The sequence below is a fragment of the Salmo trutta genome, chromosome 13, assembly GCF_901001165.1.
Source record: "Salmo trutta chromosome 13, fSalTru1.1, whole genome shotgun sequence".
In the NCBI taxonomy this organism is placed as follows: Eukaryota; Metazoa; Chordata; class Actinopteri; order Salmoniformes; family Salmonidae; genus Salmo; species Salmo trutta.
Window position 1 is genome coordinate 68,807,816 of NC_042969.1, and position 16,346 is coordinate 68,824,161.

General features: G+C 47.3%; 1 protein-coding gene across 1 annotated transcript; it reads right to left on the minus strand.

The window, feature by feature from the left end:
• Nucleotides 1–3,721: 3,721 nt before the first annotated feature.
• On the minus strand, nt 3,722–5,033 carry LOC115206431 (small nuclear ribonucleoprotein Sm D2). Its single transcript, XM_029773426.1, has 3 exons — nt 4,906–5,033; nt 4,349–4,528; nt 3,722–4,148 (listed from the first exon to the last, which is right to left on the minus strand). Coding segments are annotated over exons 1-3 (357 nt in total). The 5' UTR covers nt 4,908–5,033; the 3' UTR covers nt 3,722–3,973.
• Between the last annotated feature and the right edge of the window lie 11,313 nt (nt 5,034–16,346).

Genomic DNA, 16,346 nt, shown 5'->3' on the forward strand with positions numbered 1-16,346 from the left:
CATAGCAGCTCAACATAGCTGGCGTGGCCATATATCAGTACACATTGTATCGCCACATTTCCCTTTAGTCTGCCAATAACATACAGTATGTGATGTACATGTATTAAAACTCCTATATGTAGGCTTAATTAAATTAACAAAAAATTATTCAATAATGATATGTTGGGTAGCAGCATTTTTTCTTTCACTGGGATGAGGTGACCTAAAGTGTGTTTGTGTATGTCACAGTAGGTTGGTGGCACCTTCATTGGGGAGGACTGGCTCGTGGTAATGGCTGAAGCAGAACATGTGGTATCAGATATTCAATTTGCTCCGTTCCAGCCATTATGTTGAGCCGTCCTCCCCTCAGCAGCCTCCACTGCTGTGTTTACAGAGTTGATACTCTCTGTCACTCTTTCTCCACATGCCTCGTGGCACTGATACCCCGACCATGGATCTGCTTGGAAACAAACTGCAGCGGTTCGGGTTACCAGGCAAGATCGATGGCGAGTGTGACCCGCCCGCTGTGTGAGGGTGTCGCGTTGCACGGAGGGGAGAGTATCGATGCATGGCCGATCGCTATCATAATCACACTTCCCCTCTTATCGCGCCTTCTGCTCCAGCTGCCTACTGAATAAAACATCCTCCTTCCTGCTGAAGAGTCACACCCCAAAATCTGGAGGGAAATGGACTCAAGAAGTCTCACTCATGCGTAAAGACACTTGGCACCCTTTTCTATAACTCATTAAGAATTAATGAATAGGTGTGCATGCTTTTCACTAAACAGAACACTCAAGAGATTGAAAATACTGTGTTATTGGTGCTAACATGAACTGCTGCAGAGACCAAAAAAATTGAAATAGGAATGTTTCTTTCATCTCTGATCCTTGATCAGGAAAATAATGAGTTGGCCTACAGATTACAAAGACAAGGATGAGGGAGGTTAGTTTGAGTTTTATCCAAGTTCGTTTTAAGTTTCTTCTCCCTCTGACACACACATCCCCGAAGGCTTCACCTGAGGGCTGTAAATCAGAGACAGAGAACTGCCCCCCACACAAAGAGATACCACAGGTGCAGTGGCCCTTAGGGCGAGCAATTTAACAGGGAGAGGGGGTGGGGGGCATGAAGAGGATGTATTTGCCCAAGATATGTTCCCTCATATGTTGGAGACCTGGAGGACAGCCCCAGGCTTGGAAGGACTGGGTGGGCCAAAAAGAGCAAACTCAAAAGAACATGTGTGATGCAGTACCATGAGTAAGAAAGAAGTAGCTATGGGAATAAAGAAGCACAACAATAGTTATAGTCATCTATAAGAGGACTCGCCTCAATGGAAAATATGGAATAGGAATCAACACATAAGACTGAGTGAGATATAGGCTAAGATGCCTATAGGTAACTGTGAGATTCCCATCATGCTTCTGACTGCTCTGCAAACGTGTTTAAATTTCAAAGCACATTCAATTAAACTTAAATGAAAATGGCATCAACTTCACAACATTCAAGATGGGAAAAGCAAACAAATAGCTTCCAGAAAATGACCTGGTTATTTTGGGGAAAAGGAAGCATTTGGCAAAATTCCTCAATGTTCATGTATCATGTCCCTCCTCTGGGACTCAAGTTTAGGGGATGTCAATCAATAAGACATAATGAGATTTATGCATAACTAATTGTGCTACTCTGTATGCCCAGCAGGGAATACTTTGTGACCTTTGAACAAACCTAAAGAGCCATGCACAGGTCTCAATTCAGACAACAGATGATTTAAAAGAGTCCTGCAAAATTAGTTTTTCCACACTTTGTTACGTTACAGCCTTATTCTAAAATAGATTAAAGAAAAAACAAATCCTCATCAACACACACACCATACCCCTTAATGACAAAGTGACAAAAGGTTTAGACATTTTTGCAAATGTATTAAAAATAAAACAGAAATACCTTATTTACATAAGTATTCAGACCCTTTGCTATGAGACTCCAAATTGAGCTCAGGTGCATCCGGTTTCCATTGATCATCCTTGAGATGTTTTTACAACTTGATTAGACTCCACCTGTGGTAAAATTAAATTGATTAGACATGATTTGGAAAGGCACACACCGGTCATTATAAGGTCCCACAGCTGACAGAGCAAAAACCAAGCCATGAGGTCGAAGGAATTGTCCATAGAGCTCCGAGACAGAAAACTAGCTCTGTGGAAGGGTACCAAACATTTCTGCAGCATTTAAGGTCCCCAAGAATAAAGTGGCCATCATTCTTAAATGGAAGAAATTTAGAACCACTAAGACTCTTCCTAGAGCTGGCCGCCCGGGCCAAACTGAGCAATCGGGGGAGAAGGGCCTTTGTCAGGGAGGTGACCAAGGACCCGATGGTCACTCTGACAGAGCTCCAGTGTTCCTCTGTGGAGATGAGAGCCCCTTCCAGAAGGACAACCATCTCTGCAGCACTCCACTAATCAGGCCTTTATGGTAGTGGCCAGACAGAAGCCACTCCTCAGTAAAAGGCACATGACAACCCACTTGGAGTTTGCCAAAAGGCACCTAAAGGACTCTCAGGCCATGAGAAACAAGATTCTCTGGTCTGATGAAACCAAGGTTGAACTCTTTGTCCTGAATGCCAAGCGTCACATCTGGAGGAAACCTGGCACCATCCCTCCGGTGAAGCATGGTGGTGGCAGCATCATGCTGTGGGGATGTTTTTCAGAGGCAGGGACTGGGAGACTAGTCAGAATCGAGGGAAAGATTAACAGAGCAAAATACAGAGATCCTTGATGAAAACCTGCTCCAGAGCACTCAGGACCTCAGACTGGGGCGAAGTTTCACCTCCCAACAGCACAACGACCTTTAGCACACAGCCAAGACAATGCAGAGTGGCTTCGGGACAAGTCTCTGAATGTCCTTGAGTGGCCCAGCCAGAGTCCGGACTTGAACCCGATCAAACATATCTGGAGAGACCTGAAAATAGCTGTGCAGCGCCGCTCCCCATCCAACCTGACAGAGCTTGAGAGGATCTGCAGAGAAGATTGGGAGAAACTCCCCAAATACAGGTGTACCAAGCTTGTAGCGTCATACCCAAGAAGACTCAAGGCTGTAATCGCTGCCAAAGGTTCTTCAACAAAGTACTGAGTAAAGGGTCTGAGGGTCTGTAAATGTGATGTTTTTGCTTTGTAATTATGGGGTATTGTGTGGCGATTGAGGGGGGGGGAATAAGGCTCTAACGTAACAAAATCAAGGGGTCTGAATAGTTTCCGAATGCACTATACAGTATGCCACTTACAGCCAATAACCTTGGGACGGGCACTCAAGCCCCAAGTCAACCGCACTGGTTTAAGTGCCAACTGTTTGAGAATAAATAAATATGCTATTGAGACAATTAGCTAACAAAGTGGTCAGGATGGGGTGAGTCGCAGCGAAGGGACAAGATGATACGGAGAACGCAGAGCAGGGTGTGAAGTGACAGTCAGCACATCTGGTCTCATCTATAATGCATGGTTCTTTAAACGGCAGTTTGTCGCATATTGAGCGCTGCCACCTGAAATCAACACTGACACCCAAGCTTCTGCCTGGGGAAACAGGCTAGAGGAGAGTGAGAGGATGGAGAGAAGGAGGAGGAAAGAGAGAAGTCAAGAGTCAGAGTTCTGTTCATCCCAACATATCCCTTGCTTTCGAGCCTGAAACTATTTGAGATACAGTAGAGAATACATCTGGCTATGTTCTAAGAGTGTGTAGACGTATTCACAACACCAAATACCATACTTCTCATCTTTTACTATTAAAATGAAAAACTAAATTAGCCCCATAAACAAAATAGAACGGCAGGAATGATCTTAATCAGCAATCCAAAGTGTGAACTTGGTATCATTTTCTCACATTAAATTATAAACACAGCTCAGATTCCTCTCTGTTCCAAAACAAAACATTATTTTCACATAATGACAGTCCATCCACTGCCTGCCATCATCTCTTTGACAAAGACAGGTGAAGTGGGCAAATGAACAGTCTATTTCCCTGTGATGAGGGGGTTTCTCAGCACTACAATCACAGAGTCTCCTCTCAGGAACATCTTGGAGATGTAACGGTCCTTGTTTACTGGTTTGGACTTCTTCTTGCCCTTGCCACTCTTGGGCACTTCTGTCCACATCTCCTTCACATTCTCCAGGACCATGTTGCAGTGTCTGCATTGAGAGGGGAATACAAATGTATACAGTTAACCAAAAAAGCATTAAGAATCAAGTCTTTGTGGGGGGGGATATGGGTAACATGTGATAACAAAATGCACACATTATCTTGTGTCTGTATTTGTTGGACATTTGTGATTAACCATATAACTCCAATTGATGACTTCCCAACTACAGTGGCCTAGCTACATAAATACCTGTCAAATGCCTTGACACGGCCAAGCAGCTTGTTGTTGTTTCGGCAGTTGACGAGGACCTGTGTGTTGTTTTTGACAGACTGGGTGAGCACAGACAGGGGCCCAGTATTAAACTCCTCCTCCTCGCGTTTCTGGAGCTCCTCAGGAGTCATCTCCGACTTGGGTTTATTTAACAGGCTCCTGGAAGGATTATTGAGGATACTTATTGTTAACAGAGTTAAACTCCAGGCAATTCAAACATTGTTGATCGAGATGATGATGATGATGATGATTGAGACTTGACAAAACTAACGTTAATTCAGACCAACAGTTAGCTGCTAACAAAGTGGAAAACTGTTTTACATGAAGTGGCCAAAGGCAATACGTATTAGCTTGCTGGCTGATAAATTCCTAGGTTTATTATGGTTAGCTAGCTACAGTAGTTACTATCGCTAGTAACGTTAGGTCATCATGACTTGCTATCGTTAACCAGCTAGCCAAGTTTACCCAGAATTCTTTCCACAGTGATGAGGCTCTGTATATAAACAATGCACACATTGGTTATTTAAACTACTTACATATTTTCTTCAGCGAATGGCGATTTTAGCAGGAAACCTAGCTAGTAAATATGTTAGCTTTTTACCGGCTTCTTTAATCTCTCCAACGCCACGCTTGTGTGTTCTATGTACAACAACTTCTTCTTTGGTTTAAGGGCAGTTGGCATTCAATTATGTTGTATTACCGCCACCTACTAGACTGGAGTATAACTCCCTTATACTTTGCTTGAAAAATAAATCAACAAATACCCTACCATCACCAAAAACTCACCACCCTACTCCACTATTTAATCTATCAAGTCCTACCTCAGGCCAAAAGCCTTAAAAGACAGGACACCACCACACAACACACCCTGTAACTCTGACATCAAGTCTCCTACACCCAAATTTCTCTCTGCAGCTGCCACTACGACCTACATTTTCTGTGACTTACGTTCCATCCCTGCAATACAGTTGATAGCCATTGCTATAAATGCAAAAATCCAATCTTACTAAAACATATATCACTTGTTGGCCTATCCCTTTGTACTGGGTCCTACGGGCCCTAGTTTTGTCGCACCTTGACTACTGTTCAGTCGTGTGGTTATGTGTCACCAAAAAGGGTCTTAGGAAAATTGCAATTGGCTGAGAAAAGGGCAGCACTGCTGGTCCCTGGATGTACACAGAGAGCAAATATGAATAATATGCATGTCAGTCTCTCCTAAGGGCACACAGTGTGTTGGGAAATCTGTGAATGTATTGTAATGATTTTAAATTTGTATAAACTGACTTAATTTTGCTGGACCCCAGGAAGAGTTGCCAAGGCAGCAGATAATGGGGATCCATAATAACTACAAAAATACAAATACTGGTACAGATCTTCTACTCACACCACTCCTTTCAGGAACCCTCCTCTTTGACCCATCTTTCTCTGCCTTCGTCACTGCCTCAGCATACGACAACTTCTGCACTACTCTAACCCTGGAAACCTCAACCTGCCTCTCTTAGTGATAATGAATTTTACAAAAGACTTCCTAAGGACCCTACTAATTAATCAAGTCTCTGATCCACAATAAATTGAGTACATTTTTGAACGAAGGGGAAATTACAAAGATAGAATATGAGAATATGAACATTGACTACCCAGCCACACTTGTCATATACGCTTTCCCCAAAATTCACAAGAGCATGACACCCCCTATACCAGGCAGTGGTGTAAAGTACTTAAGTAAAAATACTTAAGTCGTTTTTGGGGGTATCTGTACTTTACTTTACTATTTATATTTTGGGCAACTTTTACTTTTACTTCACTACATTCCTAAAGAAAATAATGTACGTTGTACTCCCTACATTTTCCATGACATCCAAAATAACTCGTTACATTTTGAAGGCTTAACAGGACTGGAAAATTGTCCTATTCACACACTTATCAAGAGAACATCCTTGGACATCCCTACTGCCTCTGATCGGGCGGACTTACCAAACACAAATGCATCTTTTATAAATTAAGTCTGAGTGTTGGGGTGTGCCCCTGGCTATCCGTACATTTTAAAAACCAAAAAATAGTGCTGTCTGCTTTACTTAATATAAGTAATTTGAAATTATTAATATTTTTGATACTTAAGTATATCTAGAACCAAATACTTTTACTGAAGTGGTATTTTACTGGGTGACTTCCACTTTTACTTGAGTAACTTTCTATTAAGGTATGTATATTTTTACTCAAGTATGACAATTGGGTACATTTTCCACCACTGATACCAGGCAGGCCCATTGTGAGTAGTAACAGATCTCTGACAGAGAATATCTTTACCTTTAAAGACCATTTTGTGAAACCCTGGGCAATCTCCCCATGTATTTTTTGTAACCTTTTTTTAACTAGGCAAGTCAGTTAAGAACAAATTCTTATTTACAATGATGGCCTACCCCGGCCAAACCCAGATGACACTGGGACAATTGTGCGCCGCCCAATCACAGCCGGATGTGATACAACCTGGATTTGAACCAGGGACTGTAGTGACACCTCTTGCACTGAGATGCAGTGCCTTAGACTGCTGCGCCACTCAGGAGCCCCTATAACCCTGCCTTGAATAATTTGGAATCTGTGGATCATATACCTGAAAATTCTATTCTATATACTTTTTATGTTACCAGTCTATATACTAACATCCCCCATCAGTGCGGCCTAGAGGCCTTCAAGCTCTACGTCAATGAACATCCCCCTAATGCTCTTCCCAGCACCAATTGTACTGTGGACTTGGCTGAACTGTATTAACTTGGCTGATCTTGTGCTAACCTCCAACAATTTTCTCTTCAAAGGATACTTTTTCTTCCAGACCAAAGTGACAAAGATGGGGAGTACTATGGCTCCTAATTATGCTAACCTAAATCTAGGAATGTCTGAAAAACATGTGGTGCTGAATCCAGACCTTAACCCCTTTCTCTCCAATATTCTCCTAATTTGGAGATATGTGGATGATGTTTTTGTGATCTATACAGGGACCCAGGAAGAACTCTTGGAATTCTATGCCTATCTAAACTATGAATGAGCACCTTCGTTTCATCATTAACTAGTTTTCTTGATGTGATGGTTATTAAAGACAAAACCTCCCTCTACAGATCCCTATAGGAAACATACAGACAGGAACACCCTCCTTAGAGGTGACAGCTTTCATCCACATACACTTATTAAAAGTAAATTCAGCCACATCAGAAGAATATGCAGCTCTGATGCTTCCTACCAGAAACAGACCACGGACCTCACACAAAGGTTTAAGAAAAGGGGGTACAAAGACAATTGGGTGAAACATGCCAAAGTTAAAGAAAAATCAGAACATGTCCCCTCATGCTTCACACAAAAAAAAGGCATTTAAGGACATTATCAGGAAGCACTAGTACAATTGAAACCCATCTTTAAATATCCCTCACGTATGGTCTCTAAAAGACCCCCAAACGTGAGGACAAGATTTTGAAGGGTAATTACAAATGTGGCCAATGTGCAGTTTCACCAACAAATGGGACTCACTTACCCACCCCCGCAAAGAACAAAGATTTAAGATCAATGGCCTGATTACTTGCATGTCCACTAATGTTGTTTACATGTTGAAATGTCCTTGTGGTCTGTCTTACATAGGGAAGAAGCCTTAGGACCCAGATCAGTGAGCACCGCAGCAATATTTCTTTTTTATTTCACCTTTATTTAACCAGGTTGTCACAGTATCCACAGAAGGTGGCGCCCCTCCTCGGTCGGGCGGCGCACGGCGGTCGTCGTCGCCGGCCTACTAGCTGCCACCGATCTATGTTTCTGTGTCTTTTGGTTTTGTCTGTCTGATCCGCACCTGTTTCTTGTCTGTCATTAGTTAGGTTATTTAGTGTGTCTTTTCAGTTCAGGATTTCGTGCGGGATTGTTTTATGTCAACTCTGGACAGTTGTGAGTGAGTGCTGCGCTCGTTGTTAATTATATTTACCGGGCTGCGCCCCGTGTGTCTTTTGTTTTGGGAACGTGTTTTCCCGAGTTGAATTTATGTGCGCCCTGTGCCTTTCGGCTTCTTGTGTTGTTCCCGGATTTTCTATTAAAACCCACTATTATTCTGGACCTCTGTCTCCTGCACCTCACTCTGCCTCTCTACTGATCCAAGTAATCGTGACAGAATCCCGCACCACCGATGGAGTCAGCAGGAGCAGAAGCGCCGTCCGTGGCTGAGCAGGTGTCGCAACACGCCAGCCTTCTCCACCGCCTGGGCTCGGCCATGGATCAGGTGTTAGCCCGGTTGGAGAGCTGGGAGAGAGGTGCTTCCCCAGCCAGACCAGCTCCGGGTCCTCATCCTGCGCCCCCACCAACACACACTGAAGCGGGCTCCGGCGGTATCCGAATTACACCTCCCAGGGAATTCGATGGGACGGCCGCTGGGTGTAAGGGTTTTTTGCTCCAGTTAGAACTGTACCTGGCAACCGTCCGCCCCTCTCCCTCTGACGAAGAGAAAGTGAGCGTCCTCGTCTCGTGTCTCACGGGTCGAGCCCTGGAATGGGCCAACGCGGTCTGGGATGGCCCAGACTCGGCTCGGGGCGACTACCCAGAGTTTACCTGCCGCTTCCGGGCGGTATTCGATCATCCCCCGGAGGGCAGGGCGGCGGGTGAGCGGCTATTCCACTTGAGACAGGAGACGAGGAGTGCTCAGGATTTCGCCCTGGAATTACGGACTCTCGCCGCTGGATCGGGGTGGAATGAGCGGGCCCTGATAGATCACTATAGGTGCAGTCTTCGTGAGGACGTCCCCCGGGAGCTGGCTTGTAGGGACAACACCACTACCCTAGACCAGCTGGTGGATTTGTCCATCAGACTGGACAACCTACTGGCAGCCCGGGGACGTTCCAGTCGGGCCTGTTCGTTCCGCCTCCCAGCCCTCCTGCTCCACAGCCCATGGAGATAGGGGGAGCTGCGTCGAGGAGGACCGGAGGGGGGGGGCTCTCCTGCACCCACTGTGGGCGCAGAGGACACACTGTGGACCGGTGCTGGAGTGGTCCACCCGGGAGGTCGGAGGGCAGGCAGAGCACTACATCGACCCCCCAGGTGAGTCAGCACCAGCCACACCCAGAGCCCCCTGTCGACCACATGTACACCTCAGTTTGTTTTCCTGATTTTTCCCCTCACTTCCAGTATAAGGCACTAGTCGATTCAGGTGCAGCTGGGAGTTTTATGGACCGTGGGTTAGCTAAGAAGTTAGGGATTCCCCTGGTTCAGCTGGACCACCCCTTCCCTGTGCACGCCCTAGATAATCGACCGCTAGGGTCCGGCCAAGTGGGGGAGGTCACTGTGCCACTGGTTATGCTGACGTGGGGGGGCCATGAGGAACGTATCAGCTTATTCCTCATTGACTCCCCGGCATTTCCGGTGGTACTGGGAATCCCCTGGCTAGCCACTCACAACCCTCAGATTTCGTGGAGGCAGAGGGCTCTTAAGGGATGGTCGAGGGAGTGCTCAGGTAGGTGCATAGGAGTTTCCATCGGTGCAACCACGGTGGAAAGTCCAGACCAAGTCTCCACCGTGCGCATTCCCTCAGAATATGCCGATTTGGCTATCACCTTCAGTAAGACGAAGGCGACTCAATTACCCCCCCATCGACGAGGGGATTGTGCGATAAACCTCCAGGCCGTCGCGGCCCTTCCTAGGAGTCACGTGTATCCTCTGTCTCAGGAGGAGACAGTGGCTATGGAGACATACGTCGCTGAGTCCTTGAGACAGGGATACATTCGGCCATCTAAGTCACCCGTCTCCTCGAGCTTCTTTTTTGTGAAGAAGAAGGAGGGAGGTCTGCGACGGTGCATTGACTATAGAGGTCTAAATGCTATCACAGTGGGTTTCAGTTACCCGCTACCTCTCATTGCTATGGCAGTGGAGTCATTTCACGGGGCGCGCTTCTTCACAAAATTAGATCTCAGGAGCGCGTATAACCTGGTGCGTATCCGAGATGGAGACGAGTGGAAAACCGCATTTAGTACCACATCGGGCCATTATGAGTACCTCGTCATGCCGTATGGGTTAAAAAATGCTCCCGCCGTTTTCCAATCCTTTGTGGACGAGGTCCTTAGGGACATGCTCGGGCAGGGTGTGGTGGTGTACATCGATGACATCCTGATCTACTTCACCACACGCGCCGAGCATGTGTCTCTGGTGTGTAAAGTGCTTGGGCAGCTGCTGGAGCATAACCTATACGTCAAGGCTGAGAAATGTGAGTTCTCCAAACGAGCCGTCTCTTTTCTGGGATATCGCATTTCCACTTCGGGGGTGGTGATGGAATGTGACCGCGTTACGGCAGTGTGTAATTGGCCAACCCCAACCACTGTGAAGGAGGTGCAGCGGTTCTTGGGGTTCGCCAATTATTACCGGAGGTTTATCCGGGGTTTTGGTCAGGTGGCGGCTCCCATTACCTCCCTGATGAAGGGGGATCCGGTGCAGCTACGGTGGTCGGCAGAGGCGGACAGAGCCTTCCATCGTCTGAAGGTTCTGTTTACCAACGCTCCTGTGCTGGCACATCCGGACCCCTCTTTGCCATTCATAGTGGAGGTGGACGCGTCCGAGGCTGGGGTAGGAGCAGTGCTGTCGCAGCGTTCGGGCGCTCCTCAGAAGCTCCGCCCCTGTGCATTCTTTTCTAAGAAGCTGACCCCGCGGAGCGCAACTATGATGTGGGGGACCGGGAGCTGTTAGCCGTGGTCAAGGCTTTGACGGTGTGGAGACATTGGCTTGAGGGGGCACGTCACCCTTTTCTCATCTGGACCGACCACCGTAATCTGGAGTATATCCGGGCAGCGAGGAGACTTAATCCTCGTCAACCCAGGTGGGCCATGTTCTTTACGAGGTTTCAATTTACCCTCTCGTACATTCCAGGTTCCCGGAACCGGAAGGCTGACGCACTGTCGCGTCTCTACGACACCGAGGAGCGGACCATCGATCCTACTCCCATACTCCCCGCCTCCTGTCTGGTGGCACCGGTGGTATGGGAGGTGGATGCGGACATCGAGAGGGCGGGCCAGTCAGAACCCACTCCACCTCAATGTCCCGTGGGTCTGAAATACGTTCCGCTTGGTGTTCGCGATCGCCTGATCCGATGGTCCCACACTCTACCCTCCTCGGGTCATCCTGGGGTGGAACGGACAGTGCGGGGCTTGAAGGGGAGGTACTGGTGGCCCACCTTGGTTGAGGATGTTCGTCATTATGTCTCTTCCTGTTCGGTGTGCGCCCAGTGCAAGGCTCCTAGGCACCTGCCGCGAGGGAAACTACAGCCCCTCCCCGTTCCACAACGACCTTAGTCTCACTTCTCGGTGGATTTCCTCACGGATCTCCCGCCGTCTCAGGGGAACACCACGATCCTGGTCGTTGTGGATCGGTTCTCGAAGTCCTGCCGTCTGCTCCCTTTGCCCGGTCTTCCTATGGCCCTACAGACCGCGGAGGCCCTATTCACCCATGTCTTCCGGCACTACGGGGTGCCCGAGGACATCGTATCTGATCGGGGTCCCCAGTTCACGTCCAGGGTGTGGAGGTCGTTTATGGAGAGGCTGGGGTTCTCGGTCAGCCTGACCTCGGGTTTCCACCCCGAGAGTAATGGGCAGGTAGAGCGCATTAACCAGGATGTAGGCAGGTTTCTGCGGTCGTATTGCCAGGACCGGCCAGGGGAGTGGGCGCGGTTCGTGCCATGGGCCGAGATGGCCCAGAACTCTCAACGCCACTCCTCTACTAACCTGTCACCCTTCCAGGTTGTGTTAGGTTATCAGCCGGTCCTGGTGCCATGGCAACAGAGCCAGACAGAGGCTCCTGCGGTGGAGGAATGGGTCCAGCGCTCAAAGGAGACCTGGAATGCTGTCCAGGAGTGTCTAAAGAGGGCTGGAGAACGACACAAGGAGAGCGCTGACCGCCACCGCAGTGAGGCCCCCGTGTTTAACCCGGGGGACAGAGTCTGGCTCTCGACCCGGAAGTCAGAACTGTCCAGAGTAGTGATGCTGGACGGTCGGGCAGGTGCGGGCAGCGATCGGTTGAAGAGCATGCATTTAGTTTTACTTGTATTTAAGAGCAGTTGGAGGCCACGGAAGGAGAGTTGTATGGCATTGAAGCTTGTCTGGAGGGTTGTTAACACAGTGTCCAAAGAAGGGCCAGAAGTATACAGAATGGTGTCGTCTACTTAGAGGTGGATCAGAGCAGCAAGCAAGAGCGACATCATTGATGTATACAGAGAAAAGAGTTGGCCCAAGAATTTAACCCTGTGGCACCCCCATAGAGACTACAAGATGCATGGACAACAGGCCATCCGATTTGACACATTGAACTCTATCAGAGAAGTATTTGGTGAACCAGGCGAGGCAATCATTTGAGAAACCAAGGCTATTGAGTCTGCCGATGAGGATGTGGTGATTGACAGAGTCAAAAGCCTTAGCCAGGTCAATGAATACGGCAGCACAGTATTGTTCCTTATCGATGGCGGTTAAGATATTGTTTAGGACCTTGAGCGTGGCTGAGGTGCACCCATGACCAGCTCTGAAACCAGATTGCATAGCAGAGAAGGTGCGGTGGGATTCGAAATGGTCGGTAATCTGTTTGTTGACTTGGCTTTCGAAGACCTTAGAAAGGCAGGGTAGGATAGATATATGTCTGTAGCAGTTTGGGTCAAGAGTATCCCTTCCTTCAAAGAGGGGGATGACAGCAGCTGCTTTCCAATCTTTGGGAATCTTAGACGACACGAAAGAGAGGTTGAAGAGGCTAGTAATAGGGGTAGCAACATTTTCGGCAGATAATTTTAGAAAGGGAGGGTCCAGATTGTCTAGCCCGGCTGATTTGTAGGGGTCCAAATTTTGCAGCTCTTTCAGAACATCAGCTGACTGGATTTGGGAGAAGGAGAAATGGGGAAGGCTTGGGCGAGTAGCTGTGGGGGGTGCAGTGCTGTTGACCACGGTAGGGGTAGCCAGGTGGAAAGCATTGCCAGCCGTAGAAAAATGCTTATTGAAATTCTCAATTATAGTGGATTTATCGGAGGTGACAGAGTTTCCTATCCTCAGTGCAGTGGGCAGCTGGGAGGCGGTGTTGAATCTTTCTGGATCCACAGGTTCAACACACTGTCTCCTCTTGGCCTTTAGGAGGAGTTTGAGTTAAAAACGTTTTTATAGTTTTAAAATGTCCAGATTATTATGTTTTTATCCAAATTGAATATTGTGTGTATATACAGTTGAAGTCGGGAGTGTAAATAGACTTAGGTTGGAGTCATTTAAACTTGCTTTTCAACCACTCCACAAATGTATTGTTAACAAACTATAGTTTTGGAAAGTTGGTTAGGACATCTACTTTGTGCATGACACAAGTAATTTTTCCAACAATTGTTTACAGACAGATTATTTCACTTATAATTCACCGTATCACAATTCCAGTGGGTCAGAACTTTACATACACTAAATTGACTGTGCCTTTAAACAGCTTGGAAAATTCCAGAAAATGATGTCATGGCTTTAGAAGCTTCTGATATGCTAATTGACAGCATTTGAGTCAGTTGGAGGTGTACCTGTGGATGTATTTCAAGGCCTACCTTCAAACTCAGTGCCTCTTTGCTTGACATCATGGGAACATCAAAAGAAATCAGTCAAAGCCTCAGAAAAAAAGTGTAGACCTCCACAAATCTGGTTCATCCTTGGGAGCAATTTCCAAATGCCTGAAGGTACCACGTTCATCTGTACAAACAATAGTACGCAAGTACAAACACCATGGGACCACGCAACCGTCATACCGCTCAAGAAGGAGACGCATTCTGTCTCCTAGAGATGAACGTAGTTTGGTCCAAAAAGTGTAAATCAATCCCAGAACAACAGCAAAGGACCTTGTGAAGATGCTGGGGGAAACAGGTACAAAAGTATCTATATTGACAGTAAAACGAGTCCTATGTCGACATAACCTGACAGGCCGCTCAGCAAGGAAGAAGCCACTGCTCCAAAACTGCCATAAGAAAGCCAGACTACGGTTTGCAACTGCACATGGGGACAAAGATTGTACTTTTTGGAGAAATGTCCTCTGGTCTGATGAAACAAAATAGAACTGTTTGGCCATAATGACCATTGTTATGTTTGGAGAAAAAAAAGGTAGGCTTGCAAGCCGAAGAACACCATCCCAACCGTGAAGCATGGGGGTGGCAGCATCATGTTGTGGGAGTGCTTTGCGGCAGGAGGGACTGGTGCACTTCACAAAATAGATGGCATCATGAGGGAGGAAAGGTATGTGAATATATTGAAGCCACTTCTCAAGACTTTAATTTGGAATTTATAGCTTGGTCGCAAATGGGTCTTCCAAATGGACAATGACCCCAAGCATACTTCCAAAGTTGTGGCAAAATGGTTTAAGAAAAACAAAGTCAAGGTATTGGAGTGGTCATCATAGAGCCCTGACCTCAATTGAGGTAGTATGTACATGCATGTATAGTTAATGTGACTATGCATAAATGATAAAAAGAAAGTAGCAGCAGCGTAAAAAGAGGGGTTTGGTTGGGGGGGGGCACACAATGCAAATAGTCTGGGTAGCCATTTGATTACCTGTTCAAGAGTCTTATGGCTTGGGAGTAAAAACTGTTGAGATGCCTTATTGTCCTAGACTTGGCACTCCGGTACCGCTTGCCATGCGATAGTAGAGAGAACAGTCTATGGCTGGGGTGGATGGGGTCTTTGACAATTTTTAGGGCCTTCCTCTGACACAGCTTAGCCTTAGTACTAGGCCGTACGCACTACCCTCTGTAGTGCCTTGCGGTCAGAGGCCGAGCAGTTGCCGTACTGCTCGTCACCAGGCAGTGATGCAACCAGTCAGGATGCTCTCGATGTTGCAGCTGTAGAACCTTTTGAGGACCTCAGTACCCATGCCAAATCTTTTCAGTTTCCTGAGGGGAATAGGCTGTGTCGTGCCCTCTTCACGACTGTTTTGGTGTGTTTGGACCGTTCTAGTTTGTTGTTGATGTGGACACCAAGGAACTTGAAGCTCTCAACCTGCTCCACTACAGCCCTGTCGGTGAGAATGGGGGCGTGCTCGGTCCTCCTTTTCCTGTAGTCCACAATCATCTCCTTAGTCTTGGTTACATTGAGGGATAGTTTGTTATTCTGGCACCACCCAGCCAGGTCTCTGACTTCCTCCCTATAGGCTGTCTCGTCGTTGTTGGTGATCAGGCCTACTACTGTTGTGTCATCTGCAAACTTAATGATGGTGTTGGAGTCGTGCCTGGCCATGTAGTTGTGGGTGAACAGGGACTACAGGAGGGGACTGAGCACACACCCCTGGGGAGCCCCCATGTTGAGGATCAGTGTGGCAGATGTGTTGCTACCTACTCTCACCACCTGGGGGCGGTCCGTCAGGAAGTCCAGGATCCAGTTGCAGAGGGAAGTGTTTTGTCCCAGGATCCTGAGCTTAGTGATGAGCTTTGAAGGTACTATGGTGTTGAACGCTGAGCTGTAGTCAATGAATAGCATTCTCACGTAAGTGTTCCTTTTGTCCAGGTGGGAAAGGGCAGTGTGGAGTGCAATAGAGATTGCATCATCTGTGGATCTGTTTGGGCAGTATGCAAATTGGAGTGGGTCTAGGGTTTCTGGGATAATGGTGTTGATGTGAGCCATTACCAACCTTTCAAAGCACTTGGCTACAGACTTGGGTGCATGGGTCTGTAGTCATTTAGGCAGGTTGCCTTTGTGTTCTTGGGCACAGGGACTATGGTGGTCTACTTGAAACATGTTGGTATTACAGACTTAATCAGGGACATGTTGAAAATGTCAGTGAAGACGCCTGCCATTTGGTCAGCACATGTCCGGAGCATACGTCCTGGTAATCCGTCTGGCCCCGCAGCCTTGTGTATGTTGACCTGTTTAAAGGTCTTACTCACGTCGGCTACGGAGAGCATGATCACACAGTCGCCTGGAACAGCTGATGCTCTCATGCATGCCTCAGTGTTGCTTGCCCCGAAGTGAGCATAGAAGTG

Excerpts from the sequence above, each read along its gene's own strand:
- LOC115206431 (XM_029773426.1), bottom strand. Across the intron at positions 4,149-4,348 it reads CGTGTCAAGGCATTTGACAG|ACACTGCAACATGGTCCTGG; the intron begins GTATTTATGTAG and ends CTCTCAATGCAG.